General features: G+C 40.8%; 1 protein-coding gene across 1 annotated transcript; it reads left to right on the top strand.

The window, feature by feature from the left end:
- Positions 1-355: 355 nt before the first annotated feature.
- sgms2a (sphingomyelin synthase 2a) lies at positions 356-13,713 on the top strand. Its single transcript, XM_015943696.3, has 6 exons — positions 356-479; positions 4,539-5,032; positions 9,507-9,624; positions 9,997-10,150; positions 10,543-10,709; positions 13,109-13,713. The coding sequence occupies exons 2-6, from the start codon at positions 4,584-4,586 to the stop codon at positions 13,292-13,294; spliced, it is 1,074 nt and encodes a 357-aa protein (XP_015799182.1). The 5' UTR covers positions 356-479; positions 4,539-4,583; the 3' UTR covers positions 13,295-13,713.
- The last annotated feature ends 1,307 nt before the right edge of the window (positions 13,714-15,020 follow it).

Below are 15,020 nucleotides of genomic sequence, written 5' to 3'. Positions count from 1 at the left end.
TCATTTTACACAATCTTTTCTATCGAAAGGAAATTTTCACTCGAAAATAATAACTTCTATTTATTTAAAATATGAAATAAAACGTTGACATTAATATTTAGAGAAGCCGCTCTAAACAACATTATTTTACAGTCTAGAAACTAAATAAATAAAAACATTTTATAGTAAAAGAGCGCTGCTACTGAGATGAGGCTATTTATACAGCAACTGTGAATTTTCGGAAGCAGCTTTATTAGATGAACGTAGTCGTTAGAGGGAGACGCACGTCCTGATTACGGGATGGTGAATTAAAGGGAGGGGTGCGGGGCGGGGAGGGACACAGCACGGGGCTTCAGGGAGGAGCGCTTGATCAAAAGCGAGCAGCGCTGGCGTGTCAGTCCAGCCTGCGAGGAGCAGAGAGCAACCAGGGTGCAGCAGCACGGATCCAGCCTGGCATCTCCAGTACAGAAGGGAGCAGGAAGGAGACCAGTCCAAGGCAGGTAGGATGCTTCAAGCTCAGCAACATAATCAGAGACCCATCCTCGCATTGACAGATGCACTAGTGCATAAGGGTAACTGCGTCGTCAACACCAGATGTTTCGTGTAACTGCGAGGGCCAGATGAAATGATGACATCCAACTTTATTTGTCTTGTTTACAACTGAACACGCAAAAACATTTGTGATGTTTACTTCATGTTCAAAAACTTTTGTTTGCCTTTACGTTTGAGCTGCCTGCATGATGCAAATAAAAAGTAGTTGCATGTTTTCTGAATCATTGTGAATCAAATGCAGAGAGTTTGCATGCTTTTGTTGAATCAGCAACTATGCATTTTCAGTTAACATAGCTAAGAGAAATACAGTTCTTAATCACAGGCTAACCTGTTGCCCCACCCAGCCACCAGTATAGAAACTGGTGTTTAACGCTGTGGGGCCACACTGTGCTTCACCCCAAAAGTAAACTTCAAAGTGGCTGTGGGCCATGTATTACATGCGACAGAGACTGCTGCCCTGTAATACACCATAGGATGAGGAGACACCCAGCCCCGAGGTTGACTTTACACTTGCCAGGAACCTTTCCACATCTGGTTATGGAACCCACAAATGCAGGGGTTGGTCCTTACACAGTGGAGCTATTTCTGTTTCAGCTGTTTGAAATGTTTTACTTTGATGTTTAACGAAACAAAAGTTACTTCAGAAAATCGAATTAGTGAGAAACAGCCTGAAAGGTCGTGTCATCACTTAAAGAGCAACGTCAAATCAAGACTTCCTTACATGTGCTGCTCATTTCCATAGAATTGTGTAATAAGCTCTTTAGGACTTTAACTTATTCTAAAGCATCTGATTGGTCTTATGACCTTTTTCTTTGGCAGAAAACATTTCATGCTCATTTGTGACTGTCTTTTTTTGTAAATCTACTAATCAAATTGGTCATTTAGGATACTTCAAGTGTGCTTATAAATAAAAAGTATATTTGCTATCCTATTAATTTGCAGTGGCTTTGACTCTGTTTGAAGGAATTGAGTAGGACTGATGAGCTAACAGCTAGTCTAAGCGCAGCCTGGATCAAAGTGTTTTGGTTTTCCAACCTACAGAAATCCCACAGTAATTCATGCAACAGTGTTTTAATAATATGTTACTGTTAATTTTCTGTTATGGACATTTATTGATTTTCAGAGTTATTAAAAATGTAAAGATAACAAGCAGCAACAAAACATTTCATTTGGTCTATCAATACTTTTTCGAAAAGCAAGAGGTTCAAATTTACTCAAACTACTGCAAACCTTTAGAGGCTGGAGCTGTTTGGTTTTGGTAATGCTCAAACTACCTGTTAGCTCATCAATCCTGAAGGACAAAAATGCTTTTTCTCTTCACTGAGGCTGTTCAGAGGCTATGTGTGAGATGGTAATTATGCACAATTTTAACACAAAATATAATTTAAAGGGGCTAAATCATTCTTGTAATGAAATTTTAGTAATCTTCTACGCATAAAGTTAGATTTATTGTGACCTTGATGAGTGAGTTGGTGAGTTGTAGACAAGCAATAATCCCTTCTTTCAGATCTGACTGTGATTTCATCTTTACCAACAGATTATTCCCTTTTAAAATTCACTGATATAGAAGTGATTTTCAGCTGTGAACCATCACGTGAATTAGTTCCAGTTATCATGTTACAGGATTACTACTACAGGATTTTCAATATTTGTGTAAAACTAATTTTGATTGTTGTGCAAAATATAACAGGGTATATGCATGGATCTCAAAATTAAATTTCATACATTTCCAAGACTTTTTAAGATCCTCTAAAAAAATTAAGACTTTATTTCAATGAACTAATTAACTATAAAACACTTGTATTCTGTTAAATATCGCATTGCTTCCACATCCGGGACAGCACAGCTGTAGGAATGGTACGTAAAGTTTACTGAATATTTAGGTCTGACATAAATGATTTGTTTGTAAACTAAATAGTTCACTTACTAACTTTATATTTAGCTTAAAATTAAATATTTGTTTTCCAAAATAAACATTTGTATCCAAGCTAAATATTTATTTAGGGGCTAAACCTAAATATTGATTTTGCAAACTAAACATTTAGCTCCAAAAGAAATATTTAACTGGAATCTAAATATTTACTTTGGAAAAAAATATAATTTTGAGCTAAATATTTAGTTTACAAAACTAAATATTATTTATTATTTATTTAGGTTTGACCTTAATATTTAGTTTTGTAAAATTACAATTTCACTCTAAAATAAATACTTAGCTTGCTAACTAAATATTTAGTTGGGAACTTTAACATTTATAAATGTATGAATAATGTGGTGAAAATATGACTTTGAAAAATGAACTCCATTTTCTTGTCTTATGATAGGCTAAATAACCCAAAAAAAACTGCTGTTATATTGACTGTTTGACTTTACAAATGGTGCATAGTGAAAAGGGCGATATCTAAGACTTAAAGTAAAGATCTCCAACCAACTAGTTTTAATACCGCTGACTAGTGTTTGAAAGCAACAAATGTTCATTAGATGAAATAACAAGTCAACATATTTTAAATATTCACATGCCTTTTATTTTTAAGATCTTGAATGTAGTATTAATTTCCTGGTAAAACTTCTTTAATTACCAAGTCTGAATCTTGATGCAATTTTCATCCCCCTACAATGAGGAGTTCTGTCTGTTTTTAATTGTCATTTCATTGTCTGTTCATCCATAAATGTCTACTTAAAATGGGCAGGGCCTAGTGTCATTTATTTTGAGCCCTCCATAATTAACTCTATCCACGTGAAAATGAATGGTAAGAAAATTAGCATGTTATTATAGGGACCCCAAAAATAGAGTGAAACCCCTGTTCTCCCAGGGTAAAATACAAGCCTGGAAGCAGCTGGTGGACCTTTTCCTGAAATAGCTTGGAAGACTGGAGGCAGCAGCGCTCTGTGGAAAAAAAATTATTCTGCCAGTTTTCTGACACCACCCATCCTTTCGGATGATGGGAAAAATACTGAACTATGATAGGGAGGAGGGGAAATAGGTCATTTTATTTATTTATTTATTTTTTGCACATGAACACAGAAAATGTTCTGAAACTTATTGATGACAAATTTGTGTGATGAATATATTTATAATTCATTTATTAAGCCTTGTCAACTGCTTTCAGTTAATTTCTACAATGTGGACTCTATTGATGCATTCTGCAAACTGCACACAAAATGTGTTTGAAATTAGTACATATTTTTATTATTAGTTTATTATTATTATTATTATTATTATTATTATTATTATTATTATTATTATTGTTGTTGTTGTTGTTCTTTTACACATTCGAATTAAATACTTCATAATCAAAAAGAAATGTACAAAATATACTGAAACTTGCAAGAACATGCCTCATCCCACAGAAACATGTAATAGCCTATAATGTTTTGCTCGTTCTCACTGATCTAAATGGCGGCCTTAAAATACTCTATTAACCATTAAAGCATGCCAGATGTTGGCTTCTGTGTCACTGAAGGGTTATTCAGAGGGCAATCTGCTGTTGTTTCCTTCCGTGCGATGTCATATTTTTCTACACAGTAATTATAAAGAAACTTGATATGTTCAGCACCTCTCCTGCAGCCATTTTTATGATTCTATCTTTTCTTCTGTTGCTGTTTCCCCTCTTCCATGCAAACCACGAGTCCCAGAGGAAATCTATTTTGTATTTCAGCACGGGTAGCAACATCCCTCAAATCCATTAACAGGGCTTTTAAAGGCACTGAAGCTCTTTTTAGCTGTTAAACAATTTCAATCTTCATCACAGAGGAGCACTCTCGAGTCATTTTTCTGCAGGAATTCAAAAAACCCTCCAGCTTTATTTCTAACTTTATTTTTACTATTGATATCGTTACAATGCCCCCAAAATAGTCCTATAGATGTGTTTCCTTTTAAGCCTTTGCTGCACTGAGTCTCAACAGTCTCATCATTTCCTCAACTTCCTGTTTAGCATCAAGATCACTTCTCTACAGGGTCAGCTTGTCACTTCAGCCTTTTTAATTTTATTTTTTATCTCTCTTTGCAGCTTCAGCGCTCCAGCCTTGTGGGTGGACGGAGCAAACACCTTCCCATGGCATCACAGGAGCACGTACACAGCTCAGACTCTGTCACTGACAGTCTAAACTCAGGAGTGGAGGGTGGTTCTGTATCCAACACTGCTAAAACTTGTCCCATCCATGCTCCAGCTGGAGAGGACTCTAAGAGGGGTTTCCAGAAAGGTGTAAGCAGACGCAACGACTATGTGAAGATCGCTGTACCAGAGCCCAAAGTCAACCTTCTGCCGTCAGAGTGGTGGAAGACGGTGATCGCCTTTTTCTACGCCGTTTTTAACTTGGTTTTGACTACAGTCGTCATCACAGTCGTACATGAGCGGGTCCCTCCCAAAGAAAGCAGCCCTCCTCTTCCTGATAAGTTCTTTGACTATATTGACAGAGTCAAGTGGGCCTTTACAGTAACAGAGGTCAATGGGATGGTACTCGTGATCATTTGGTTGATCCAGTTGTTCTTCTTCAGATACAAGTAAGAATCAAGTATTGTATGAGCTGCATGCCATGCACAGATGTGTGACTTGTTGTTTTTAGCTTGAGAGAGCCTCAGATAATCAACCAGTCAGAAGGGTAGAAAGCTCCCACGATGCATTCTGAAAATTCCAGGTACTTTCAAAAGTACTACCTCCCTATGAGGTCTAATTTTTCTGCAGTTTGTTGGCACTAGCCCCAGCAGTTGCTGGAAAAGTTTTGTGACGTAAATATTATATCACCAAACAGATGTGGTCATTTTCTAGAACAATTTTGTTCCTTAAGTTCGGACCACATTGCGTTTTTTGGCTGTCGCACATGATTGCTCAAGAGAACTCTAAAAGGGTGAAACACAGTATAGTGCAAGATTTCAGTGAGCCAAACTGCAGGACATCTCGCTCTCGTAGGACACATCACATCACAAGCACCCCCCCCCCAAAAAAATAGCAGACAGCTAACCAAAGCAACAAGGCTGAAATGAGGCGAAAAGTGCCACTGCTAGCACTTCTTTATTAGACTCTAAACCTGAACTCCAAAAAACAGTTGTCCACATCTTCCTGTGTGTTGCTTCCACTTTTGCTAATGTTTCTAGTTCTAGTCTTGTGTTGTACGCTCGTCACTAGTTGTTCACATCGTACCCTGCGTGTATTTTCATTGGTTGATTGCAGACGGGATTCATTAGTTTCCAAGCAGTGATTTAAGACCATAGGTTCATGAGTGCTCAAAAAGCTGTCGCAGAGCCGGTCACACTGGATGGCTTCAGACTTGCAAATCACCCTCACGTTCACCTTTTTTTGATTCGATTCTGTTCACGACAAGGGATTTGTCTCGGGCAGCTGAAAAATGCACTACGGTCCAGGTATATTTAATAATGAATGCTGAGAAACTCCTTTAAGCCTTTTAATTTTCACGCGTTTCTGGTGTTTGAGCACAAAATAATGCAAATACAAAACTTCCTATTGACATATGTAATGATTCATATGTCCCAATTTTTTACATTAATTAGATCCTTGGCTTCAGCCCTAACAAAATATGATAAAAAATGTTAGTGTTTCTGAGACTTAAGCCCTTTATTGCCAGGTTTATCAATACCAGAATTGTGAAAAGCTGTAAAAAAAATTAGAAAATCAATTAATTTTTTGTGTTTTAAATTCAGATGACTTATGGGGTTAAACTGTCGCGGCCTTGGAGTGTCACAAATAGGCATAAAAATATGTTTTGCTCACTTCATAGTTTGTGTAATTTCATGTTTTCTAAAGTCACAATTTTAATCTTGGTGCACAAAAAAAAATGCAGATGCAATACATCCTCATGTAATATTTCATAACTCCCAAAATTTTTCTACATGAATTTTGTCCTTTGCTTCAGTCCTCACAAAATATTTGTGCTTTCCTGAGATTTAATAAAATATATCAAAATATTTCCTTTTTTTTAATGCAGCGTTAGTTATTTCCCCGGTAAACATAGGAAAATGCGCAAAAAAAAACTCAAAATTGAGTCTGCAATTGCCCTGGGAACCCAGACAGGATCATATATATATATATACACAATAAGTCTAACCCAAGACATGCAGAATCACAACCCGACACACAGAATGATGGAAAAAATAATGTTTATTGAAAACGGAGAACTAAAGGCGCACTGGTAAGTCCAGTAGGATCGAGAGCGGGAGCGCAGCGTCTTGGGAGGGGAGAGCAAATACAGGTGAGTCCAGGGAAGTAAGTCTTAACTAGGTGGGTGCAGAGAAAAGACTTACTGGGAGTTGAGGGGAAGCTCAGGAATGAGGGAGGGCAGGTTGAGAGCCGGGGTGTATCCAAGTGCGTGTGTGTGTGTGTGTGTGTGTGTGGGGGGGGGGGGGGGGGCAGGAGAGGGAGCGTGAGGTGAGCAGAAGAGCGGGTCGGTCGGGATGGATGGAGAACAATCCAGAGCTGCGCTGCGTCCAGAAATCCTAGAGCACAAGTGACTAATCCTGAGGTGTCGCTGAATCCAGAGACTTTCCAAACCCTGTAGGCAGGTAACCACAAAATCCAAGATCACAGAAGTTCAAAAAACACTAGAGAATCCAAACCATGTGGCACGAGGAGGGCTGGAAACTATACCAAGCTGTAGCAATCATCCGGCGTCCGCGTGTGTTCTCCATCCTCCTTAAGTGGCAGGACTCGCTGACTGCAAACCAGGTGCGGCTGGGAACCTCCCTCTCCTGCAACACACAACTCAAAGGTGGAAAATTGAGAGGAGTACTCACCCCAGCTCATGACATTTACACGGGAGTCAATGGCGCAAAATAATGCACTAAGGGCCGTAACGCTACAAAATGATTTTAGTGTTACATTAAATGGAGTAGGGGTATTTTTTATTTTTATTTTTTGTATTTCCCCCAGTAGCCAAAATTACAGGTGCTGGCCAGTAAATTAGAATATCATCAAAAGGTTGAAAATATTTCAGTAATTCCATTCAAAACGTGAAACTTGTACATTATATTCATGCAATGCACACAGACCAATGTATTTCCGATGTTTATTACGTTTAATTTTGATATTTATAGGTGACAACCAATGAAAACATCAAATCTGGTATCTCAGAAAATTAGAATATTCTAAAGGCCAATGAAAAAATGTTTGTTTCTCTAATGTTGGCCAACTGAAAAGAATGAACATGAAAAGAATGTGCATGTATAGCACTCAATACTTAGTCGGGGCTCCTTTTGCCTCAATAACTGCAGTAATGCGGCGTGGCATGGACTCGATCAGTCTGTGGCACTGCTCAGGTGTTATGAGAGCCCAGGTTGCTCTGATAGTCGTCTTCAGCTCCTCTGCATTGTTGGGTCTAGCGTATTGCATCCTCCGCTTCACAATACCCCATAGATTTTCTATGGGGTTAAGGTCAGGCGAGTTTGCTGGCCAATCAAGGACAGGGATACCATGGTCCTTGAACCAGGTGCTGGTGGTTTTGGCACTGTGTGCAGGTGCCAAGTCCTGTTGAAAGGTGAAGTCTGCATCCCCATAAAGTTGGTCAGCAGCAGGAAGCATGAAGTGCTCTAAAACTTCCTGGTAGACGGCTGCATTGACCCTGGACCTCAGGAAACAGAGTGGGCCAACACCGGCAGATGACATGGCACCCCACACCATCACTGACGGTGGAAACTTTACACTGGACCTCATGCAACGTGGATTCTGTGCTTCTCCGCTCTTCCTCCAGACTCTGGGTCCTTGATTTCCAAAGGAAATGCAGAACTTGCTTTCATCAGAAAACATAACTTTGGACCACTCAGCATCAGTCCAGTCCTTTTTGTCCTTGGCCCAGGCGAGACGCTTCTTGCGCTGTTTCTTGTTCAAGAGTGGCTTGACACACGGAATGCGACACCTGAATCCCATGTCTTTCATGAGTCTCCTCGTGGTGGTTCTTGAAGCGCTGACTCCAGCTGCAGTCCACTCTTTGTGGATCTCCCCCACATTTTTGAATGGGTTTGTCGTCACAATTCTCTGCAGGGTGCGGTTATCCCTAGAGCTTGTACACTTTTTTCTACCACATTTTTTCCGTCCCTTCGCCTGTCTGTTAATGTGCTTGGACACAGAGCTCTGCGAACAGCCAGCTTCTTTAGCAATCACCTTTTGTGTCTTGCCCTCCTTGTGCAAGGTGTCAATGATTGTCTTTTGGACAGCTGTTAAGTCAGAAGTCTTCCCCATGATTGTGGTGCCTTCAAAACAAGACTGAGGGACCTTTTAAAGGCCTTTGCAGGTGTTTTGAGTAAATCAGCTGATTAGAGTGGCAGCAGGTGTCTTCTATATTCAGCCTTTTCAGAATATTCTAATTTTTTGAGATACCAAATTTGGAGTTTTCATTAGTTGTCACTTATGAATATCAAATTTAAATGTAATGAACATTGGAAATACATTGGTCTGTGTGCATTGCATGAATATAATGTACAAGTTTCACGTTTTGAATGGAATTACTGAAATATTTTCAACCTTTTGATGATATTCTAATTTACTGGCCAGCACCTGTATTGACAAAAATACACTTGTCTGCGCAAAAATATGCACTTAGGACATATAAGGGTTAAAGACTGCTACTTTGATACCATTATACATTATCAACATTTGCAGAAAATCCAAAATGCTTTTGCCTTTTTTGATTGTTATGTCCACTGGACAAATTTTAACAATAATCTCAGAAAGTCATCATAACAGGAAGTCTACCCAAAAAAGATGGCCACCAAATCTAGTAAGCTTACCAATCTCAACTCAGTTTCTTTATAGATATCGACCTAAAGTTTGGTGTGGTAGTTCCCGGGAGTCATTCACAACACATGCTCAGTGAGCGAACAGATGTGCAAGATCTTGCAATAATGATTTAACCAAAACAGATATAGCTCCATCATTTATTAGTCTAAAACTGGCATAAAATGTTGCAGGTGATATGCATTTCCTCATGGGGTGGTTGGCCTTGTATTGATGACTGTTCCTTATTTACAGGTCAATATTATTTAGGCGGTTCTTCTTCCTCATTGGAACCCTGTACCTGTATCGCTGTGTGACCATGTACATCACCACCTTGCCTGTTCCTGGCATGCACATGAACTGTGCTCCTAAGGTTGGTGAAAGGGAAATGTGAGATACAAGCTGGAATCTCGGGGACTTGCATGAGAATCAGCGCTAAATAAAAGCTATTTCACATCCTTCAGGTGGATTGTCCAACTCAAGAATCATGAGTCAGATCAGACTTGTCCTCCATGCACCAATCTTCTGTGCTGTTTACAAACAACATGCTTTCAATTAATTTATATAAAAGTAGACACTAATTTGTGTTTGTCCTCTTGAATATGATGTTTTAGCTGCTTTTCACAAAAATTTGAAAGCTTGGTGACTCAAAGTAACTCCACATTTTATTTGTTTTTTATTGTAAAGTTGACTAAACAAGATATAAGCCGCCCAAATTTTAAAATCTAATTTTCTTCCCCATCAGCTTGAAGGAGACATGCAGGCCAAAATTCAGCGGGTTCTACGGCTGATTTCAGGTGGAGGCTTGTCTATCACCAACTCCCATCTGTTGTGTGGAGACTTCCTCTACAGCGGACACACAGTGATGCTCACCCTCACTTATCTATTCATCAAAGAATGTGAGTATTCAAAGGAATAATTCATGAGTTCTTCCCATTAATAATTGATGAAATACATTGAGCACTTTCATCTCTATTACACTAGACACTTATTGTTAGATTATGCAACCATTTCTTTCATACTTCACACATTCAAAATTTGATAAGATAGGTTTGAAAATATGTAACGATACTTGGTGTATATTTTAAAATATGCCAAATTTATCAGGAATTATTTCTATAAATAATTTCTGAGAAATGTCTTATTTAGATAAGGTTTATATGCACTTGTTTAGGATCATACATTTTTAACTAGAATGAATTTGTTTTGTTAATTTTAGATAAAAGTGGTAACACCTAAGAGCAGGTGCACTTGTGAATACCGACAGCTCTCTTGTCTTTTATTCCTCAAGACTCACCCCCGTCATTCTGGTGGTATCACCTGGTGTGCTGGCTGCTGAGTGCTGTGGGCGTGGTCTGCATCCTGGTGGCACATGAGCACTACAGTGTAGATGTGGTTGTGGCCTATTTCATCACCTCCCGTCTGTTCTGGTGGTACCACACCATGGCAAACTTACAGGTGCGAGGACAGAACAAAGAAATGGGTGGCGGTTGTTTGTGTTTAATAGCACAATACAGCCGGCATGAGGACTGTGGTTGGGGGATCGGGTGGGGCGGGGGCGGGGGGGGGGGGGGGGGGGGTCTTTACAGTAAGTATACAAAGACTATGTTTAAAACTACAGCCTAGAGGCTCTTTTATGCAATAGGGAGCCCAAGTCTCCTCCCTTTCTGGTTGGCTCATGGGTACCCGGAAGAACGAAAAAATGAATGTAAGTCAACGGAGCTAAAACGCTATTTTCTAATCCACTTTGCCTTAGACCCTGGATCGCACATATGTTGTACAGCAATTTAAATGAAAAGTAATGATGCGTATTTCAACCACGCCAGTTACGTACTTTGAGATTTATCAGCTTGTAAAAGTTCGTAATTAGCATGTCTACATACCAGAAATTGGCACGCACGTCTCCCCTAACGTAGCTGCTACTTACCTAATGGTAAGATACATGGTGGTTCTTTCCTCCTGTGGGAAGTTTGCTGAACTTTCAACCATTTTTCCTCAGTTTTCTCCATGTTTGGTTTGATGACATTACTTTCGTGATGCGCATTTGTAGTCCTGGACTTATTTTCACACAAAACCTAAAATAGCGTTTACCCCTGTTCGAAAAAAAAAAGCGCATTCTTGGTATCAAAATGTGTCTTTAAAATTCACGGACATCAGATGTGAAATCCATGGCACTAAACAAGCGGAATTAGTAAATAGCATATGTCCCAACAGATGTTCCATTGTGCATTCATTTATACGTTCTTCAATTCAATTCAAAAATACTTTTTTAATCCCAGAGGGAAATTGATTAATTAATAATTAATTAAATAATTAATTGATTGATTTTTCCGGGGACCCGTGGTCCGGAAGTAGATGGGCGTGACTTAGGCTCCCTATTTCAGGAGTGCAAACCTGTCAAGTACACAGGTGGCAAAAATGACCAATCATACGTTAGCAAGTATCAGCAGAGCCAATAGAATAGCTTATGGACAGTTCTAGTGGGAAACAGGCTTCAACACAAGTGGTTGTTATCCTCTTATATATATGTTCAGGCAAAACAGTACTTTCACAATGTATCTATAAAAACTAACGGATAAAATTAAGAAAGACATTAAAGGGATACTTTGACACTTTTTAATATTTTCAAATCATTTTCTTGAGCCAGTATGTGCTAAAATGACCTTTTAAAGGATTAATGAAAGGCCACCCAGCCCCTATCGCCCCCTGGGTCTAGAATATTCCACTTGCTACTTTAAACTGGCAGGCTGCTCTTTTGGGACTTAAATTGAGCTGACATACCTGGTGCTGCAGTCTGGTTCCAGCATGTTTTTTGCTTGTTTTAGATCACGAACACAGCTGATTTTTTTTTTATTTAGTGATGAATCACTCCTGTAGACACTAAGGAAGGTTGGGGAGACATTTCAGCTATTAGATTAAATCCTGATTTATACTTTTCTATCTGCGTCAGTGTGGAGACACGCAACACCATTATGCGTCAGCGCAAGGGCTCTCCGCTAGGCTCACAGAGGCTGAGGGAAACATGCCCAAATTTTTAAATATCCATTGAAAGTGACAGAGGTCGCAAGCTTGTGATTTGTCAGGACGCCGTTTCCTTTAAATTAATCGACAGCACCGCCATTGCCTCATCAAAAAATAAAACGATATTTAGCAGAAGACCTGGAACAGATTGAAGAACACATCGCGGAAAAAGTCCAAAAATATGAAAATTTCTTCACTTGTGACTGAAGGAGTACAAAGATATGGAGCAACCGTTTTATCCATGGATGGGAATGACGGGAAACATGGGTTTAGAGGTGGCGACGCATGAAGAGGTGGAGGAGAATGAAGGACAAATTTGACTGTGTTATAAAGTCTCTGAAATACATAAAGGCATTAGTACACATTACAAAATTAGTCCAGTATCGTGGACCCCATGCATGAGTGGAATGGTAGCTCGATACGACAGAAAAGCGCTATGCCTTCTCTAGTCCTGGCGGAGAATTGCTTTGCAACACTCCCCAGGTGACAGAGAAGTCCAAGAGCAAAACGTCTCTATCAATGTGTGTGCGTCTCTTCCTTGCGGAGCTGACGGAGACGTATAAATCAGGCTTGAGGTGTTGAGAAGACAAACACACAGTGAGGACATTCAGTTCTTCAAGTGGACACTAGGGGGTGTCGTCTTCACTCGTTATCTAAAATGGTAAATGGCAACAGTTGCTCAGAGAGGACTTGTTTGTTTTGATCTATGGACTGCAGTACCCAAATTTGCCCACAGGATGTCATCATACTTCATGCACCTTTAAACGTCACCTTGTATTACAGGCAATATGCAAATTAATTATTTACTCTAAATGTCTACCTTTTTATCTTGACAGATTATAAAGTGCTCACCCAATAACTACCTCACCAACACCTGGTGGAATCCGCTGTTTAACTTCTTGGAGAAGAATGTCCAAACCTCAGTGCCATGCTCTTACAGTTGGCCCATCACCTGGCCTTCTGCCTGTCTGAAGAACTCCTGTAAGAAATACTCGATGGTGCAGAGCCCACGGGAGGAGTGATGTGACCGTGATACTGCAGCGTCGTTGCTTGAAAGTCCTTTAAATGATTTTCCTTCATTGAGTACTGTCTTCTGTGCAAATACCAAAATCATACTGTTGATGCATAAAGTCTTTGTATTTTTGCCACTGTGATTTATTTATAAAAAATGCTTCACACACAAACAGCTCATTTGTTTTTGCAGCATTCTTTCAGGACTGTTGCTGTTACTTGGCATGCTGAATATTTAGATTATTTTTATGTCGATATATTAGTGTACTTCAGCCACAAGGTGCCTTAGTGTTTTAAGAATCTGTACCAAAGCTGCCATTACCTGCCTCTGTGTGTTTTCTGTGCTTTATTATCTACATTCATTTTGTGTTCCTTTTATCATCCAAGTCATTGTGATGTTATATGAAAAATAAAGAAAGGCAGAGCTTGAGTCTGGTATTTTTATTTAATCGAAAAATAAGTTTTAAATCTGTTTTAAATCCCTCTCCCTGGGCTGACACCTTACCGTGGTGGAGGGGTTTGAGTGTCTCAATGATCCTAGGAGCTAAGTTGTCTGAGGCTTTCTGCCTCTGGTAGGGTCACCCATGGCAAACAGGTCCTAGGTGAGGGATCAGACAAAGAGCAGCCCGAAGACCTCTTATGATGAATTATATAAATGGAAACCGTGTTCCCTCACCCGGACGTGGGTCACCCGGGCCCCCCTCTGGAGCCAGGCCTAGGTGGGGCACCTTGGCGAGCGCCTGGTGGCCGGGCTTTCAACCATGTAGCCCGGCCGGGCACAGCCCGAAGAGGAAACGTAGGTCCCCCTTCCCATGGGCTCACCACTCGTGGGAAGGGCCAAAGGGGTCAGGTGCAGTCAGGTGGTAGTCGAGGGCGAGGACCTTGGTGGTCTGATCCTCGGCTACAGAAGCTGGCTCTTGGCTCATGGAATGTCACCTCTCTGGTGGGCAAGGAGCCTGAGTTGGTGTGTGAGGTTGAGAGGTTCCGACTAGATATAGTCGGACTCACTTCAACGCATGGCTCTGGCTCTGGAACCAGTTTCCTTGAGAGGGTTTGGACTTTCTACCACCCTGGAGTTGCTCCCACTGAGAGGCGCCGAGCAGGGGTGGGCATACTAGTTGCCCCCCATCTTGGTGCCTGTATGTTGGGGTTTACCCCGGTGAATGAGAGGCTAGCCTCCCTCCGCCTACGTGTGGAGGGACGGGTTCTGACTGTGGTCTGTGCGTATGCACCAAACTACAGTTCAGACTACCCACCCTTTTTGGAGACCTTGGAGGGGGTGCTGGAAAGCGCTCCTTCTGGTGACTCCCTCGATCTGCTGGGGGACTTTAACGCTCATGTGGTCAACAACAGTGAGACCTGGAGAGGTGTGGTTGGGAGGAACAGCCCCCCTGATCTGAATTCGAGTGGTGTTTTGTTATTGGACTTCTGTGCCAGTCATGGATTGTCCATCATGTTCAGATATTAAGGTGTCCATATGTGCTCTTGGCACCAGGATACCTTAGGCCGCAGCTCGATTATCAACTTTGTTGTTGTTTCATCTGACCTGCAGCCGCATGTCTTGGACACTTGGGTGAAGAGAGGGGCGGAGCTGTCAACTGCCACTACCTGGTGGTGAGTTGGCTCAGATGGTGGGGGAGGATGCCTGTCAGACCAGACAGGCCCAAACGTATCGCGAGGGTCTGCTGGGAACGTCTGGCAGAGTCTCCTGCCCGACAGAACTTCCAAAATGTTCCG

This window comes from Nothobranchius furzeri, chromosome 6 (assembly GCF_043380555.1).
Source record: "Nothobranchius furzeri strain GRZ-AD chromosome 6, NfurGRZ-RIMD1, whole genome shotgun sequence".
NCBI lineage: Eukaryota > Metazoa > Chordata > Actinopteri > Cyprinodontiformes > Nothobranchiidae > Nothobranchius > Nothobranchius furzeri.
This window is presented reverse-complemented; position numbering and strand designations above follow the sequence as displayed.